This window comes from Micrasema longulum, unplaced genomic scaffold (assembly GCF_059751315.1).
Source record: "Micrasema longulum isolate JH-2025_06_02 unplaced genomic scaffold, ASM5975131v1 h1tg001733l, whole genome shotgun sequence".
Lineage (NCBI taxonomy): Eukaryota > Metazoa > Arthropoda > Insecta > Trichoptera > Brachycentridae > Micrasema > Micrasema longulum.
The window spans coordinates 205,931-226,326 of NW_028278911.1; the positions used below are offsets into that span (position 1 = coordinate 205,931).

A 20,396-nucleotide genomic window follows, 5' to 3' on the forward strand; every position below is an offset into this window, starting at 1 on the left:
TAATAATATACTGCGATTTTTACATTAACTGTACAATTAAAATCAATATTTAATAGTATTTTTTTGAGATTTGTTAAATATTTTTAGATAATTAACCACTTTAATTTATTTTGGAGCACTACTCTTATAGTTTTGGAAAGCACAAATCTTTCCATCTACAGGTACATCTGTGGTTCAATTAAAGGGATCTCGTAATAAAGTGTTGTATAGTAAATTTAGCCAAGATTTTAATTTAATATAACGTCATTTTGAGTTAATATAAGATTATAGTTCGTACTTCACTTTTTTTTTAGTTGTCACATTTTTCTTGTTAATACAGGTTTATAAAAATTACCTCATATTTTTGGATGTATTATGTATGTAAATACCTTAAATGTTAACATGTACTACTGATTAAAAATATAATGATGCATACTTACTCATAAATATCATAATTTAAACATCATGAAGTGATATTGTGTATAAGTTTGACTTGTCTCTTTAGTTCGTTTTTGTCCAACATACCATTTTTAACGAAATTGAGTTAAGTGTACAGGAGTTCTGAGAAAGCCTTTATGAAGTTCAAATGATTAAAAAAAAAAAAAATGTTTAAGGGGTTTTTAAACGAATTTTATCTTAAGTTGTGGTCATTATTTATGCCTATTTCGTAAAAAAAACTCTAAAACTCTATTTCTGCAGATTAGTGTTTTGGTCTGTTGGACAAAAGCGAACTGAAGCGACGTTGCGTAAATTCTTTACGTTTTCTTATCCATAGCACATTTTTTTTATTATTTTTGATGTATTTATGTTAGTTTGATAAAACACTTTTTTTACGATCCTGTTGACATTAAGATTAAGGGCTAGTTAATAACACTGATTGACAATTTATTGTTTTGTAATGTTTCACGAACTAAGTAATATATAATTTTCCTGCTTATACCGAATCCGTTTTCCAATCTTTTCCCGCGCATAAGGTTTTGTAAAACGTGTTAGGAATGTAAAAAAAATGATTTTTAAGGGATAATTACTATAAAAATAATTTTAACGCTTGGATTATAATTTTGTACCTGTCGTGTAAAAGCCCTCTGGGCGCATATAATAAATAAAGAATGTACAAAATAACATGATTTATTTACGAAACATATTTTTATTAGATTTTGCCTATATTTCATTGCTGGCTTGTCCCAAAAGGTCCCAAAAGTAGTTCGCAAGAATGTTTTCGTTAAGAAAACCTTTTAGCACATGGTAAGCAGCAGATACGTGGGGCTCAAACCCGATCTCCAACTTTACACCCGAAGTTCAGCTCATAACTTTTTTTTAATCGAGGGATTATATTTCTTTTTTACGGTGTAAGTCAATTCGCCACACACGTAACAAAAGTTGTCAGGACTATTTACACGGTTGCGTGGAATTGTAATGTTAAACAATATATTGTGTATAAAGTGATTCGCAAATGTGTGACACTAGTAAATAATACATTTTCACTTTACTAACTGTAAAAAATTAACATAATTCCCGTAATTCCGAAGCACGTTTAAAACGCTCCAATTACTCATTTTCGGGAATTCTCAAGTCGTCCAATATTGACAAATTACAACAGAGATGGAGAACATTTCAAATAAGTAAATATGGAAATCTAGGCATTTACAGGGCTTATGACATGTCACTGGCTGGTTTGAGATTGGCCAAAGTGAGATTTATCAAGACTAATACGATATTAGGTAAATACAAATGCATGGTTAAAGCAATATTTTTTAAAAAGGGTTACAAAAATTACAAATTCTCTAACTATATGAGAGGCGAGGTATGGTAATTTGGAAGTAAAATATAAAATTACAAAAAATAACCAAAAGAGTGATTCTGATTGGCGTATTCAGATTCAGCGGGCAATAAGAATCAGTGAAATAGTTCTTGTAACAAAATCATTGTCGATCAGTGTAATTTGTAAGCTTTACTTTTTGTGGTGCAGCTGGCAATTAGTAGTAGTTCTGCTTTTTAAATGATTATTTTATGTGTGCATCTGTCTAATTCTGTTTTTACTCTTTGCTATTTTGACATATTTTTTCAAATTGGAATTGTTTTCATTTTCACTCTCAGTATTTTTACAATTTTAATTATATTGTATTAGAAAAGTCTGCGGCATCATTTGGTAATAATTATAGGGTGAAGAAAAATTCACGTCCACAGAGATACGAAAATGATTATTATCTTTATTATTTGGATACTTGTACATTGTTTGGGGAGCACTTTATGTATTATTTCATTTTGTCAGAAACATTTTTCCGCATAGTTCCGTGTGTTTTAGACTTAACCTTTGTATATATAAACATATATAGCAGCTTTACCATAATGATATAATTAGATACTAAGCCTATTTTGCACTGGATTTAAATAAACGTGAATGACCTATAATTTATGAATACATACTTAATTATACCCACACGCTCACTAAAAATATTCTTTGGAAGAAAAAATAATCTTTTGAAGAAAAAATATTCTTCACCCCAAAATTTGTTGATTGTTAATTAAGAAAACTGTTTGTATATGGTATAATATAAAAAAAAGAAGAACGAATATCTCAGCCTTTACGTTGTGATTGATTGAATATTTTGTAAAAATAATCGAAATATTATATAAGTTCTTGGATGATGATAATAATGTTAATCTTACGTTTTTCATTTATTTGTACAGATATTATGTTTTGTATGTAAATATGCTTGTTATATTATATTAAAAAGTCTTTTTGAAAATTCTGTCCCAGTCATGATTTTGTGTCAATTTTTTTATGATAAACCATAAAAAAATATGAAAATATTATCGAGTGGTACTTGAAGATTATTTATTTTTTCATCGGAATGCAGACATTTTAACATAATATCAGCATAGTAAAGTTTACTCATTATACTTTGCATGTTCGATGTAAGCTTTCAATTTATTTCATACTCGGTTATTTGGTTTACAATTGTATAATCTTAAATTTAAGTTATAACCCCTGTACGAATTATGTATATTTATAGAAGGAATGCGTATGAATTTAGGTTACCGGGTTGTGAAATAATGGGTTACTTTTCCCCGCAGTACATATTGGTAGTAAAAAAACAGTTTTGAAATCAACCCAATTTAAGTTGGTAGTTAGAAATCGATATGACGTATCTTTGCACAATATAATGTTTTATTTTCGATGATTTATTTTCACTATAGTTTGCTCTCCTTGCTACGAATAATTATCGCCTTTTTTATGTATTTTTATTTTATTTACCTGAATAATTTTCATGTAGTATGTTGAATTTCATTTGGTGCGCCTACCGAGTAAATGTTTCCATTATTCGACGATATTTATTGTAGTTTTCCTTTTTCTAGGACATGACTCGACAATCGATTCCAGTCTTCAATAAAGGTATGTTATACTGATCATACTTATTCTGACTCATTTTTAGCGCATCGATTGAATATACTATTCTACTTACAGGTTGGAGAATACAACATATAAAAATTGGACAATGGTGCTTTTTGTTTGGCGTAACCAGCCTATTTCGATATTTTTCTATTGTAACTTAACGTGTAGGCGCGTGAATAAATTGGAACGATTTTTAAAGATATTTATTATTTTTGCACTAGAAAGGTTGACTAAGCGGTAAAGAATAATGTCTGAAAATATAAAATAGGTGACATTAACACAGATGAAACACCTTTATGCGTACATTATAGTATATACCTACCCGATAGCGTAAACAAACAGTATGTTAAACAAATGGAATACGGTTATCTTTTAAGTATTTTTTTCGGTCAATTTTAATGTTGAAAAAGTTTTAGGTCGATGACAAGAATCCATTAAATTTTACGTGTTTCTGTAATTCATACATAGATCTTGATAGCGCCTATGTACTGTGCGTTTCACTGACGTATAATAAATAGACACGTTATTTATATATAAGCTACATCTAAGATATAGCAAACATCGCGTTGCCCTAAACCAGTATTTTTTCAACTCGTGGGTAACGACCCCCCAGAGGGGTCACAAGCACGGCAAAAATAAAAAGCAAGGGTTTTAGATCCTACACTCGAGCAAAAATACAATAATTTCAGTTATTATAAATATTTTGAATAGTCGTTTCGTTTTGAGGGCGCAAATAACCGAATTATTTTCGAGTTGGAGTCTAGGAGAACATCAGTTCATGTAGGCGAGATGTGGCAAATGGCACTAATAATTCGATAGTTTCCCTCGCCAGTTCTGGATATTCTTCTTTTCTCTGGATCCAGAAGACGTCAATCGTATGCGAATTAACTTCCATTTGAAGCATTCCGTATAAATCTTATAGATCTGCTGCTGTCGCTCCGCTGTGCCCGCTTTTACCGTGCACCTGATTTCTCGATTAAAAATTAAATCGTCTTCATAGAGAAAAAAATACGTCGTCGTTAAAATTACTGGCATTCGAGTAGTATTCGGGGGATCGCCAGTTTTTTTTACCCGTTCTTATGATTTACCCAAATATTTCATTTTTAAAGCCATTTTCAACGAGTTGTAAATAACTCACTATTAGAAAATGGGAATCAAGTTGGAGTAGAGTGGGATTCGAACCACAGACCTTTGATCCGTGAGTCCGTCACGGGACTACAACCCGATAAAAAAAATATAACTAATTATCTACATAAATTAAAATGTATTTACGAATGAAACGATATATCTGTTTTATCTTTCACAGTTGCAGTGCAATAAAATCTTTTTTCTACGTAGAATCGCGTCTGAACATGAAAGTCCATTAGAGAATGAAGGCACAAAAGGCAATTTCTCACGAATTGAAATGGCCTTTTCTTCGCGCTTGTAATGTAGTCATAAGTCATCGGTTCGTCTGTCGACTATCGAGAACTCTATATAGAATTGAACATGTATCGCGATGGGTTTCCAAAATCAGTACGTCATAGGGACATTACCATATTATAAAATATGCATTATCTTCGTGGATCAATCTTGTCCGCGCTCGCGGCTCATTTGTGATTACGTAGTAAGCGTAGGGAGGGGGGGGGGGGCACAGGACTACACCACCCTTCGCCCCAGTGCCTCCCAAATGCGGAAGTAGCCCCTCATATTATTGACATTGATTGTGGTGGCCGGGGCCGGCCAGGGGGTCGCGTGCAGACCAGGCGCAGACTTCTGACAAACGACGGTGGAGGTGGACAGCCATTTCAGAGTCAAGGACCCCACGGAGCGGTCATTTTTACCGGTCTTTTTGAAATTCGAACTGTTTCTATCGTTTAAACGTCGAATGTTTTGAGAATTAAAAAGTACCTACCTAACTTACGCGAGTAAAAAAATCGCGTTTCATTGAGCATTTTTTTCGTGATTATTTAAATTCTAATATTTTAAGCCCTCAGCATGTTTCAACGTATTGGCATTTACGAATTGAGATTGTGTAAAGTTTGATTATTTTTCTTTGTCTGTTCCCACGCGTCTGGTGTCTGGTCTCCAGTCGGCTGGCGGTTTACCCTCCCTTTGTACTGTGCCGAACGTCTCTTGACATTGTTTACCATTTCACTTTGTCCGCGGGGTCTCACTGTTGTGCTCGTTTAAAAATTGTCCACAATTACCGCCGTTTGGTTAACTTTAGTCACACGCGTCTTAGAAGCACCGAAAAAAATATTGCTCACTAATTGACACAAATTATTGGTTTCGTAATCGCTCAATTTCGTCTACGTTTTGTTCAGTATTATGTGTTTTTCGACCTGCAAACGATTCCGAAAGAAAATAATCGACAGTGGAAATATTAAAAATTTGGATTGTACAATTCAACTGCAAGATAATATGGGAAAGAAAAATGGTAAAACTTAAAAAAAATAAAATAATATGTTTTTTTTAGATATGATTAGTCAGGTCAGATCTCACTTGATAGTGTTTGATCAGTTTTTTTTTATAATGTTAGTATTTGAGAACCTTTATCGCAGCAATTAACAAAAACATTAAGATATTTTTTAATATGTACATATTTTGTATCATAATGATATATCATCAACCTCCTAATTATTACTTTCTCTGAGTGCAGATATGACGTCAATACTCCCAATTCTTGTGGGTGTAAATGTTTTAGGATACCATAAAGGATACCTGTTTTAAAGAAATTGTGTTCCAATCACGTTGACTGAATTCACTAAATTCATACATCAATATAGAAAACGAGCATTATAACAACTTGCGTTTTGTTTGAAGTACAATTGAATAAAGTTAATATGTTTTAGACTCAGTGAAATCATTTTTTGAACTTTTTTGTATTGTTGAAAAATATTTTAAATAAAAGTGTTCATTGTTTTTATTTTATCAACATCACCGGCGTAGCTGTAATCTGCGATGGGTTCTAAATGCTATGAAGTTAATTATTTTAAATGTTTATTAAATACGGTGTATTATTGTAATTTTATAAATGATTTTTTCTTTAAGAAAAATAATATTTGTATTCTTATGATTAACCCAAATATTTAAATTTTGGGGCCACTTTCAACGAGTTGTACATAACTCACTATTAGAAAATGGGAATCATGTTGGGGCAAAGTGGGGTTCGAACCTCGGACCTCTGATCCTTAAGTCCGCAACACTAGCCGCAGGACCACAACCCGATTCAAAATTGAATGCGCTCTTAAATGCATATTCACAAATATGGCTCTATATAAATAATCCAAAATAATTCCGATTTTTATATTGCAAATATATACTTTTTGTCAGCGGTACTTTAATTTTATTTCCTATGTTTATTTATTTATGTACTTAATTCTTCATGATTGCCATTTAATAAAGTGTAAAGAAAAAATATATTTGTACATTAAAGAAAGGTTAACTGAGTTAGTAGAATACTTAAAAATATTTAATACCTTTAATATTTCACAAAAAAATGTTCTTTTATTTAGCTGTAAAAAAAATATTACAATATTAAAATACATGAAACATGATAAAAAAAAATGAAGCTTTATCACCAATTCTTATAAAAAATATATTATTGGAATAAAATATGAGTGGTACTGAAATCCACAAATTTTCTTCGTCTTTTATTTCGATAATAAATTACAATAAACTTCCACCAAGAATTTTCACTAACACACAACATTTTGATTTAAAAAAATAGTAGTGTTGCCTGTAGTTAATTACTCAAATGAATAGAATATAAAAATGGTGCATCTGTAAAATTGTTGAAATCTTTTTAGACAAAACAATGGGGGATTTGTTAACATGTGCATTTCTGGACAAATGTATAATCCTAGTCATGGTTAATTGTTCACTCTATCGGTTATATATATTATAATAATATATTTTAATGATTTTTAAAATCCATGACTGTTTCTGTATGATAATTGTAGTGTCTATGGGTAGTGTTTGCGATAAGCGGACACTAGCACCGTATCATTCTGGTTTTGCTTTCCTCGTCGTTCAGATGTTATTAGAGATAGAAATTAATTATCAGTAAAATTATTATGTGTTGTTACATTTATTGTAGTTGGAAGTTCATAAATTAATCCCTAAAGGAACTTAAAAAGTGATCACTGGAGATTTAATAACCCAGGCGGGGATTGGACAATATTTAATTTGAAACTAACTCATGAAAATGTTTTGTTTTGATCAAATGATAAATATTAATAAACTATTATTCTACTAAGCAGGTTCAACCCGGTCAACTCGAAACAATCAGATGCGGCCTTCCAATGCCCTCACCAATGGCCACGGTGGAGATACAACAGGAAGAAGGGGCACAGAAAACATTCCACCCGTACAATCCACATCTAATTCAAGAACAACACAACAGGTAATTATCCTTCTAATATCATAATAATATAACTGGGTTTTTTTTTATTTTTTTTATATGGGAGTTGCTTTATTATTTACCTTGCTTATAATATACAAGGTTTATATTTCAAAAAGTGGATTTTTCTGCTATTAAATATCTTAAAATTTGTCTGAACTATTGGGATCAGGAGGGATATATTAATGTGGGCTAATCAGGAACTTCTCAGCATTTGCTCACGTGGAGAGGAAACCACTTAAAACTCTTCAGGAGAAGCCGGCCTGTTGGCAGTAGTCAACAGGCCTTCCGTTCCACTAGAGGAGTGTTCGGCATTTTGTTCCCTACTTTGGTTTATTTTACCAATTTCCTGCGCTATATTTATCATGTATGATACTACCTCTCGTGTGAGTTCTTTATTACCTATCACCGATGGGATGTCGCATAGATCCTCACCCAGGCCTCTGCATCCCGCCTCCAGCTGTTGTCTTTGAAAGCTGAAAAAGGGGCAATGCATCAACAGGTGAGGGACATCTTGAGGAGTTTCATCGTCGCATGGGCAGCTGTCGATCTCTGAGAGCTTGAAGCGATGCAGGTAGCTCATGAAGCCACCATGACCCGTAAGCATCTGAATATAATATAACTGGGTTGTGGTCCCGTGCTAATGTCGCGAACCTACAGATCAGAGGTCCGATTTTTTAACCTCGCTCTTATCATTACTTGTGACTAGTTCTAAACGTCTACTTGAATATGTATAAATAAATCTCATATTTGGTTTTTTGGTAATTATGGTTTTTGAAATATTTGTGTACATTGTACAAATAAATCTCAGAGTAATAACGCGCGCACTACCACTTATAGAGCCGCCCATAGGTACAAACATTGAAGTGATTAAACATGAAGTAAGCTATAGTTTGCAAAAAAAGGTGCCATACACAAGTCTATTGCAAAATATAAATTATGAATCTATAATATTATTAATCTATAATCAAAATAATGAATCTATAATAAATCAACTAAAATACCACATTAAAAATATAGAAATATGACTAAAGAAGAATATATTTAAGCTAAATACAAATATAACTAAGTTAATGAATAAAGGAAATAAAAAAATCCCCATTTCACCAACAATATTGATGGATGGAAAAATATTTATGGAGGTGAAGGAGATGAAATATTTGGGAATGAATGAGACTGACTTTTTTCCCCAAAATACGAGGTATGTGACAAAAAAGATAGCCAAGGAAGTTTCTTTTATGAGAAGATTTAGAAGATACATAAGTGCGGATTCAAGCAAAATAATATATAATACCGTTATTGTACCCCATATAAATGATTATACTAATATTTTTACTCACTGTATTACAAAATAAGGCTATGGGGATAATTTAGCGGAGTGAAATTATCACAAATGAAAAATTTGCAACACTTTTGTTCTATGCATTAGAGTGAAATGGCATCTCTATAAATGGAAGCGCGCGCGTAAATGGTTCAAAAGTAAAATAATCACTCCACAATTTTTCAGTTTGGTAAAAAATCTCTTTATTTTACTTTTAGCTTCGTTGACATAATTTGGCACTTCTATCTAAAGTAACTAGTATTTTTGGGTTTGTTTCAGTTTCAGCCGTTGCAACACAATGCGTCCAATCTGCGGGCGGGGCCTTCGGCCACCGTAGTCGCGCCTCCGCCCCCCACGGCTGTCGCCGCCCCCCTCACCACATCCGGCACAGCGCCGGGCGTGTCGCGGCGCTCCAACGTCGTCAAGGAGGTGGAGCGCCTGAAGGAGAACCGTGAAAAGCGGCGTCAGCACCAGGCGGAGAAGAAGCAGGAGAAGGAGGCGCTGATGAACGCCGATCCCGGGAACCCCAACTGGGAGTTCCTCGCCATGATCCGCGACTATCAGAGCACCATCGAGTTCCGGCCGCTGCGGGGAACAGAGGTGGTGGAGGATCACCAGATCACAGTGTGCGTGCGGAAGCGGCCCCTCAACAAGAAAGAGCTCAATAGAAAAGAGGTGGATGTCATCAGCGTACCAAAAAAAGACCAGATGATCGTTCATGAGCCTAAAAACAAAGTTGACCTAACAAAATATTTGGATAATCAGCATTTTCGATTTGATTATGCATTTGACGAGTCATGCAATAATGATATAGTTTACAAGTAAGCTTATTTTTATTACCATACACAGTGTTTTTCAACCTTTTTGAATACCATTTTAGTCCCCTAACAAGTAGAAAATTGGTTGGCTACCTCTTTCCCCCCCCCCACTTTGCTAAATCCAGATCTTGAAAAATCTGGCGCTACTTCCACCCCAGTTTTTCTTCCCTTACTTTTGCCTTGCTTGTGCCCGCGACCCCCCAAGCAAGGTTTCGTGGGGGTCACTACAACAGGTTGAAAAACACTGCTATACACTTTTGTGCAGTTTTTATGGTTGCAAATCTGATGAAGTTTGTGTTTAATTACTTTTAATGAGGAACTTTAGCACTACGGTAAATTATATACAAAAAATGTTTTCTTGCGTGGGGTAAAAATTAGAGCATTAAATTGTTATGCAAAGTTTTTTGAAAATGTACGGAAAAAGTAATAAAAAATATTTGAATATAAACTGATGTCACTGGTTCATGTGAATCAACAATACGATATATAAAAATTAAAAAAATATTTTTTTGACTTAGTTTAATAGTCTATTAACAAATAAAAAAATAAATAAAAATCACCGAACTTCCTCATTTATTAATCTATTTGTTTATATTTTTAAATGCAAGTCAGTGGGCTCTTTTTCAAAAGCAATTTTGTCTATCTTAACTTTTTTGTGAATTTCTATCGCAACAAAAAGTATTTAAAATTTGTGTTTTGAAATGCATTATTCAAATTGTTTTTAAGTACTGAATTTACCCATTAAATATACACCATTGCGGGGTATCTCAATCATTTTTATTACATGGAGGGTAAGGTGAAATATTGTAGTGTAGAACAACCCTTGAAACTAATATTTACTCCGACATTTAACAGCATGAATATTTCCATTGAGCCAATCACTGTAATAAATCAGAATATAATAAAAATGTGTTTATTTTTAGATACACAGCAAAGCCTTTGGTACAGACAATATTTGATGGCGGTATGGCGACGTGTTTCGCTTATGGTCAGACTGGATCTGGTAAAACGCACACAATGGGAGGAGACTTTAATGGGAAAACTCAAGACTGTAAGAAGGGGATATATGCCATGGCTGCCAGAGATGTTTTTGTTTATCTGGCCAGTCCAAAGTATAAACATTTAAATCTCATTGTTTCTGCCTCATTTTTTGAAATATATTCTGGAAAGGTGAATATTTTTATGGTTTTTGTGAACTAGTAAGAAATAGTATGACCAAAATAGTTAACTAGATTAGTTAGATTTTTGTATAAAAATATTTTTTCTAGTTTTAAAAACAAATTACGCAGTTTGTTGTGTTTTTTCTATAGATTCTATAAAAAAACTGTATGACATTGACCGTGTACAGGTATATTTTGAAGTTAAGACAATTTAACGTTGAGGGCACAAAATAAAATATTTTTTAATATGATTCTTGATTTATGAAAATTTGTACGTAATTAATAATGCACATTTATTTTAAAAATAGGGCAGGTTAATAGAAAAATATACTAAAGCTAAAAATAATTAAAAATATTACTTATTCATAACAAAGAATTTTTATTTTACTACAAACAAACAACCTGTCAAATAAAATATTTAATCTACGCAGTTTAATAACTAAAATTGTGACAACTTTTAGGTATTTGATTTGTTGGCTGACAAAGCCAAGTTAAGAGTGTTGGAAGATGGAAAGCAACAGGTGCAGATAGTTGGACTTACGGAAAAGGTTGTGGACAATGTTGATGAAGTTCTGAAACTCATCCAACATGGTAACAATGCGAGGACATCTGGCCAGGTAATTTTTATAAAGTTCCAACATTCTAAATTAATATTAATTATATAGATTTCTTATCTGAGCAACATATTCTGTATTGTTTCTAGACCTCAGCCAATTCTAATTCCTCAAGATCTCACGCTGTCTTCCAAATTCTGGTTAGAAACCCTGGAATGCACAAAGTGCATGGAAAATTCTCGTTGATAGATCTGGCAGGAAATGAGAGAGGGGCGGACACATCGTCAGCCAACAGGCAAACCCGTGAGTTTCGTTTTTCTTTCTTGTCTATTTTCCAGTGAGGCCAATCCTAGATACTAATTTTTGCACTGTGATTGTAGGAATGGAAGGGGCCGAAATAAACAAATCATTGCTTGCCTTGAAAGAGTGCATCCGAGCTCTCGGTAGAAAAGGAACTCACCTTCCGTTCAGAGCTTCTAAACTAACACAAGTGTTGAGAGATTCCTTTATTGGAGACAAGAGTCGTACTTGTATGATAGCCATGATATCTCCCGGCCTAAGCTCCTGCGAACATTCTCTTAATACTCTACGGTATGCAGACAGGTAATGCACTTCATTATTAATTACGTTTGAAAATTTTGTATGCATAAATTAAGGATGTTATAAGACATAAACTACAGTTCTATTCTTAATTTAAGTTCATATGACAAGTTTATCTTGTTTATAAACTATAAACGTATGTCTTGCAATAGCAAACAAATATAATTACATTTATTAAAATAAAAGCACTTTGTTTTTATGTACCACTTATATTTTTATAATTTGACAACAAACTAGTTTCGGCAACACTATGCCTTCTTCAGGTTTAATTACAAACTTACGTAACATATATAAAATTTTCACAGTGAGGGTAAAGTGGGCGTGGCTACGGGAGTAGAGAGGAGAGGGAGTTTGTGTGTGGATTTAGGAAGAAGGAACATATTTAAAATAGGACTATTACTAAGATTTATTTGATTATTAATTATTTTTAAAATTTTATTTACAGCGTTTCTAATCTCCGATATTTCAAAATAATCAAGTGCATATCCTTTTTTGTTTGTATGTAAAATTTCGATGCAATCTTCAAAGTTGAATGAGTGACTATTTGTTAGGATATGTTCAGCAAACTCCAAAAAATTATTGTTTTTAAGACATCTCTTAAAAAAACTTAAACTCTAGTTTTAGAAGTACGTGATGTTTTTCCTACATAAAATGACTTGCAGTCATGGCACATCAACTTGTAAATGCCTGATCGATACAATTTATCAGTTCTTTGTTTAGTGTTTTTCAGTATACTTCCTATATTATTGGTTAGTGTATAAAAATCTTCTCCACCGTCTATTAATATTTAAATCTCTGTTGTTTGAAAACAGGAATTGAATATCATTTTGTTGATATTTATAACCATTTCTAATTTGTTAAAATTATTTTTTATTCAAAAATAAAAAGGTTTGAATTATGTCATGTATTGTAAAAGGTAAATGTACATGACAATGAGTTGTATTTTCCAGAGTAAAAGAGTTGGCAGCCAATGATCCTTCAGAGAGACGGGATGCTAATGGAGGAATGGACAGCAGTAATGACGTGGACATGGAGACCAACCATCGCCAAGAAAATGATCTAGCGCAGTTACGAAGTTTGAACGTAAGTCAACTTGTGATCTTTTTTTAATCTTACTTTATTAACCGATGTAACAGCTGATATCACTTAAGCTTTCGGTTTGCTACAGAAATGCAGTGTACATACTGCATTCATTGCCAAAGAGAAAACTTTCTTATGAAAAGATACCTTATTATTTTTTCTACTTTGAAATCACAGTTAAATTTCTATGTAAAAAATAGTAAAATAAAAATACCCAGTAAAAAGAGTGAAAGGAAACTATCCTCTCTGAACATTATTTCAGTAATGTGAAAGATATCGATATCCGAAAACATTGCTATTCCTATTGTCATTACCATCGGCCGGCTTGTTCTGCAAGCGGAAAGATAAAACAGCTTAAGCCACCGATGTCTAAGGTAGCCATTACAAACATACAGAAAAATACCTCCCATTGCACTTAAGTTGATCGTAATGCCTTGTATCGAGGGGAAAAATAATAATAAACTCCAAACTATTTTAATTTTCCCTAATTTTTAGGAGTGTGATATGTCAGCTGACATGTATACATTCCACGAAGCAGTTTCTGCTTTGCAAATGGCTGAAGAAGAGGTTCTGGACAACCACAAGGCCTTGTCAGATTACATGGCGCATGGTCAGCAGCGTTCCATCCAATTGCTTAACATGACCTGTGACGTGGACTATGACCAAGATGGTAAATATTATTTTATTTATGTAATTATATTTATCAATAATATATTAAAAAAAATTTACAGGCGGACCTCTACTTTCGCACATAATTGGTTCCTGGAAACATGCGAAAGTAGAATGTTCGAAAGTAGAGGGGTGTAAAAAAAAGACCAAATATTGTCTTTTAAAATTTTTATTTAAAACATATTTAATAAAAAATATGTTTTTTTAAAACACTTGTCGAGAGTTACCTGTATTTTACTCTTTTTTTTTCTTTTCTTCATAGAGAGATCTGTAGCATGCTGTGCTTGTATAGATCGCCCCACGCACTTGAGATATGTGTTCTCCATTGGAATCACATTCTTCCATAATATTTATAAATGTATCAAGATGCATAAAAGCTTATTTCATATTTTTTATTGTTAGGGTCTTAATATCTTTTTCTGGTTCTTCCTCCTCACTTTCAATGTGTACCTCCTGTTGATCGATTGGATATTCATTTGTCAAGGATTCCGAGTGAGATTCAATCATCTCATCAACATCTTCACTGTTAACATCTAAGTTGAGTTCATTCATTTAGCAAACTATTTCAGTTGTGATAGTTTCTCGGTTTTCATCTGAATATGGGAAATCACTTATTTGTGGGCACAATTGTTTTCATGAACCTTGCATTGTCGATTATTTTATTACAGCCCGTGTGTCTCCAATATTGTTTATTGCATTATTATTGCAATATTATAATTCTTCAAAAAATCCCTTAATGTGGGTCCATTTTCCCTGATCTCATATAATATCGCTTAAACGTATCTATAACCGTTTAATCCATGGGTTGTATGAGACACGTAGTGTTGGGGGGAAGAAACACAACATTGATTTCCGAATATAAATTTTCTAGAGATTTTGGGTGTCCTGGAGCATTGTCTAACATTAATAGTGCTTTAAATGGTAGATTATTAACTTCAAAATAATGCTTAACTTCTGGCACGAAATTTAAAGTAAACCAATCTTTAAACATTGAAGCAGTAATCCAGGCTTTTTTATTAGATTTCCAAATGACTGAAAGTGATTTTTTATCTTTTCCTTTCAATGCTCTAGGATTTTCTGATTGATTAACTAACATTGGCTTCAATTTTAAATCACCAGCTAAGTTTCCACCAAGAAGTAATGTCAATCGGTTTTTAGAAGGTTTGTGCCCAGGAGAAACTGATTCTTCCTTAGACAAGAATGTACGACTAGGCATTTTCTTCCAAAATAAACCAGTCTCATCTACATTAAATATTTGACTATGGGAATATCCACCATCTTCAATAATTATGGAGAATTATGAAATAAAGTCTTTTGCAGCATCTCTATCTGCATCAGCGGATTCTCCGGTAAATTTGATGTTATATAAAGAATACATTGTTTTGAATTTAGCAAACCAGCCGTTACTTGCCCGAAACGCCGTATCAGAATCTTCTGTTAGTTTATTCTTCCAATCGTTATGCAAACTTAAAGCCTTAGCTTGAATCATTGAAGACTTAGAGGGATATCTTTTTGATGTTGGTCATTAATCCAGTATGACAGAGATTTTTCCAATTCATCCATCACTTTGCCGTGTCTTTGAGAAACAATTTTTGAAGATATATTTTCACATCTTTGAGCATATTCTTTGATTTTATTTTTATTTTTCAAAATTGAACAAATTGTAGACCTGTTTATGTCATACGAACAGCCGATTGAAGCATAAGATTCACCATTCTCAGAACGTTTTATTATTTCCATCTTTGTTTCAATGGTAAAAAGTTTGTGTTCTCGATTTTTTTTTTGTGTCTTTGCAATTTTTTCGTTTCTCCCTCATGTTAAATGGGTACGAAATATTTAAAACAAGGTTAACAAAAGATGCAGAACAATGCACCTGTACGTGCTCTTTCGCAAGACTAAATCTATCGAAATGTTCCGAGAAGGCGAAAGTGTGTGTAAAATAATGCTTATGCATTCGGATTCGCTCGCACCCTTATGTCTATGCGTAGGTGCGAGCAGAGCGGAACATTTTTTACCGCACAGGCTTGGTTTATATGTATTTGTGCGACAGGAAGCAGAATATATATATATATATATATAAATAATAGCTACGATGGAAAACCCTATAGCTAAATTATTTGTCATATTTTGATCTACAAAACAAGCTATCATTCATTCCGTTACCTATAATAGTTTTTGAGTTATTGCAATAAGTTGCAGAACTGCGAGCTAGTAATAATTGTCTTACATTTCATTCAGGCAGAGTGCACGGAAAACTGAAAGCTGCATTTGAAATACATTTTCAATATGCAAAAGCATGTTAGATATATTTAAAAGATATGTATACAGTACATGTCCAAAAGAACCACCAATACCAGATGACCAGAGTCTACTGCCATTATAATGTCAGACAGTACTCTTATCACTCCTGTCTCCGTGGAATGAAAACGTCGGTATGCCGATTGCCTTACCGAAAATAGAAAATTCTGCTCCATACAATTAACGAGCCTATGAGAAACGGTTTTTTCTCGTATTTTTGATACGATGATTGAAATAGGGTGAAAACTGGAAAGGTCTTCCACATCTAGTTGTGATTTTTTTAGAAGTGGAGTTACATAGCTTTCTTTGGATGCTCGATGGATGTATTAAATAAGTCTGTTAAAAATGGAGCTAATACGTTAATGCATTTTTTAAAAAGCCATGTTGGAATTGGATCTAATATACATTGTTTGTTGGGTAATGCTGCAACAATCTTTTTAACCTCATTTACAGATGTTTGTTCAAATTTACAAAATTTTTGAGAAGCGTTAGCTGAAATTACAGTTTTTTTTGCTGAACTAAATGCCAGTCTGATTTTTTCGACTATATTTGTAAAAAAGTCAGCAAAATCAGTAGCAGTAGCTCCTGTATTAGATGTCTCTATTATACAGTCACCACAAACAGATTGAAGGCTTCACCAGATTTGTTTTGGAGACTTTCTCTGTTCACCAGAAACTGGTTTTATTTCTTTTATAAATTGAATGTCCTGTAAACATATTATTTTGTAATGATGCCAATGAAAAAACTATTTGGCTTTTTATAAATAATAGAATATTTATGTTGGTGTTGTATTATATTTTTATCTTATCTCATCTCCAATTTGTGGTTGAGTGAGTATAAATATTATACATTTACAAAATATGTAGCTCTAGAACTAATTTTTTACAACATACATGTATATATGCACAAATTATCGTGCAAAATATCATGTATGTTTCATGCTCTTCAACAGTCATTTAAAATAGATAATTTAATCTTTTGTTTAAAGACATATACAACATATGTTTTTATGCAGAGCATATTTTTAATCCTAGTTGTCCTAAAAATAAACAGCTTTTTGTAATAAACTGTAGTTTATGTTATTGACTGAAGTGTAGTCTGTGTACTATGTATACATAATTATTATTGTAGCTCATGTCTGAACGATATTGAACTAGGTACAATGCGTCAGTAAGGTCACCTAGTAAAATGTCATCAATTAATTATTTCACCACCATAAAAACAATGTATCATCGATTCATTGTTTTGATAGTAAGCAAAACGCTGTCCACTATTCTTGAACAAGGACGCTGGCTACTGTTGTTCTTAGTTCCATTAATATTGCTTGCTGTATTATATTTATATATAAATATTTATACAAAACTGTCCATTCCAAGGTCTTTCTCTTTAGATAAATGTAAGGTTAGTTATTCAATATTATTCAGTGATGGAAAGAGTGAGTACAGGAGAGTACCTTACAGATCACTCGAGAAAGAGAAGCAGAAGACTGAGGACACGGAGACGGCCTAGCAAGTACAGCCATTACCGCTATCACATGATGATAGGTAGATGATTATTTCCATTCCGCTTCCACTAGCAGTTCTAACCAACTAACCGCTTCCAGTGGGTGGCGGATTGTGGGAGAGTGTGTTGTGTGTCACTAATATGTTGTGTGTTGCAGCGTACGCGGCACAGTGGGAAGCCTTGCTCACGGAACAGATCGCCGTCCTCACACAATCCCGAGACCTGGTGGGAGTCTTCCGATCCAAACTCGTGAATGAAGAACACCTGTCCAGAAATATCCAACCTAATTTACGCTAACACACGCTTATGTTTTGTCAGGTGTTTATTTTTTAGTGAAAATTATTATGTGAGATCGTAATTGCTAAGTAATCACGGTGTAATCTTTTCCCATATTGCAATTAAACCTTAATAAACGCTAAATATTTAATTACGCATGAGATAAGTTGATTCCATTGTATTACTTTGCTAACTTTCGTGATAATTTGGATAATAGTTTGCCGTGTTTACAGTTTGATATCTGTCTCTGTTGATGCATTTTTAGCATTTATCTTGCTATAAAAGCTTTAAAGTGCTCGCAATAATACTTTTTGCAATACTTTTTGGTAAAAATCGTCTATAAAATACTGATTCACACAGGTGAAGTAATGTAGAATATACGAGAGTAACCAATATGAATTTTTCCTCCTCAAACTTGTGAAACACGAGTTAAAGATGGAGCAATTGGAGTCGCACACTTATCGATTCATCATTTTATCGCCGGCTAGTGTGTGTTTCAACATGCTCTGTATCAGAGTATAGGAGTAGTCTTATGACACTCAATCGAACTTTAACAATCAGGTAAATGTAACAAATTTGATAAAATACCATAAATATAATCCAAAGTTCATAACCATAAATATAATCTAAATCGACAGAAGCTTTATAAAATATCTTAACACATAGCGTTTGAATTATCTTGGCGACTTTGAAACAAAATACGTTAGGAAAGATAAAAAATAATAACTATTATGAAACAACACATCAATAATAATAAACACCTTGAAGGGTAGAAAGGCATTCTAAATCTGCTCTACTTTGCCTTAATATTTATTTTTATACTTAATCATATTGATATTTTTTTTTTGAATTTTTTGTAAAGTTTTGTGTAACATGTATGTAACTAAAATTATAATGCTTTTTAACATCACAACAAGAAATAAACAATGATTATGCATGTTTAAAAATACTTTTTATTTATCAAAAGTCTAATTTCATCAAAATTACTATCCATACTGAATAATACTTACTATGGAGTACCTATCCTGATGTACCATGGAATTACGCAGTGAGTGCTTTATTTCAAATGTATTCAATGGGGTATTTTCACGTTTTAATTGCTATTATTAAATATGCAAAACGTAATGATGTTAACGGTATTATTATTTCTTCTGTGCGATGTCGAATAAATTTACATGTAATGGGTTTAAAATACACATATTTTGAATTACTTAAAAAAGAGATGTTTCGCGCTCTATGGGACAAAAAGCGGACATGACATGTGACTTCGAAGTGACGTGACGCCATCTGCGAGCCGTTTTGTATGTGCTCATTTTTAAACTTGAAAATTATGAATGGAAGCTTGTACATAGATATTTATATCATTAGAAATGTAAAAATCCACTTAAAATACTCAATAGATTTGAAATGTTTTTACAGATTTGTGAAAATACCCTTTTGGGAACCCCAAGGTTTAATATTTTTTAATGTTAATGAGAATGTTCAGTATTTTTCAAATTAGTATTCCTATACTTACTATTTAACTAAACCAAAATCACTGATTTTTAAACATTTAGTTTTCTAAAATCTCTGCTTTCATTCTTACTTGTGAGGTCTCCCTTTTCGCCTAGTCGGTTTACGGAATCTGGATCTTTTCTTCTGTGGTCAAACTAATTTTTAAATTATGATAATATACCTATGTGTGTTTAAAATATGTCAATTTTTTTCCATTCATATTAGGGAAGTTTTGCCCCACAATCAAACATTCCTATTGTTATAATATAAAAATAAAATAAAACATTTCTTAAATACAATTTCAGGTAGCATTTAACTTCATCATTGTATCTGGAATAGACATATCACCATAAGTTGTAAATCCATAAATGGTCAAAAATTTTAATTTGGCGCTTTCTATTAGGACTTTAAATAATACTTATAAATGTAAAACTTATATATCCGTACACTGTTGCATTATTTAAAAAAATGAACTTTTCTACAATTTGCTACTGAAAAAAAGTAAGTTTGGGATATATGAGTACCTATCTTAAAATTTAAGTACTATATTGTATTTTGATAATAAATATAAAGGTTAAGTTAATTGCAACAGAGAGGAAAAACATTTTTGAGAAAGGAATATGGAAGTCTAGGCATTTGCAGGGCTTACGACCTGTCATTGCCTGGTTTAAGTGGCCACTTTATGCACCGTGTAACATTCACCATTTTACCTATGTTTTAACATCGACATTTCCTAAAGTCTTTCATTTGTTGACTTTAGTGAAGTAAAAGAGCTGTAACCTTTATGTTACAAAAATGGATGGTTCAGGAGATAACTCCACTGTCCAGAGGAACAAACATGCGGAGCAAGACGTGCTGCCCCT

At 32.8% G+C, this 20,396-nt stretch overlaps 2 protein-coding genes across 7 annotated transcripts in view; one reads left to right on the forward strand and one right to left on the reverse strand.

Moving 5' to 3' along the window:
* Klp10A (kinesin-like protein 10A) overlaps nt 1-18,986 on the forward strand; it is a 58,276-nt gene extending 39,290 nt beyond the window's left edge. For 2 of the 6 annotated variants that reach the window (XM_088237485.1, XM_088237487.1), the window contains 10 exons: nt 3,340-3,376; nt 7,621-7,763; nt 9,361-9,902; nt 10,823-11,069; nt 11,521-11,676; nt 11,763-11,916; nt 11,994-12,216; nt 13,164-13,296; nt 13,789-13,963; nt 17,921-18,986. In XM_088237485.1, the coding sequence (XP_088093611.1) occupies nt 3,340-3,376; nt 7,621-7,763; nt 9,361-9,902; nt 10,823-11,069; nt 11,521-11,676; nt 11,763-11,916; nt 11,994-12,216; nt 13,164-13,296; nt 13,789-13,963; nt 17,921-18,060 (1,950 nt within the window). In that variant the 3' untranslated portion in view covers nt 18,061-18,986. Of the gene's footprint in view, nt 1-3,339; nt 3,377-5,472; nt 5,796-7,617; nt 7,764-9,360; nt 9,903-10,822; nt 11,070-11,520; nt 11,677-11,762; nt 11,917-11,993; nt 12,217-13,163; nt 13,297-13,788; nt 13,964-17,720; nt 17,805-17,920 lie in introns of those variants that run through there. The other 4 variants (XM_088237489.1, XM_088237484.1, XM_088237488.1 and 1 more) reach the window with 4 other exon arrangements.
* The window catches only part of Fic (FIC domain protein adenylyltransferase), a 183,215-nt gene that overhangs the window by 155,168 nt on the left and 7,651 nt on the right, over nt 1-20,396 (reverse strand). The window lies entirely within an intron of this gene.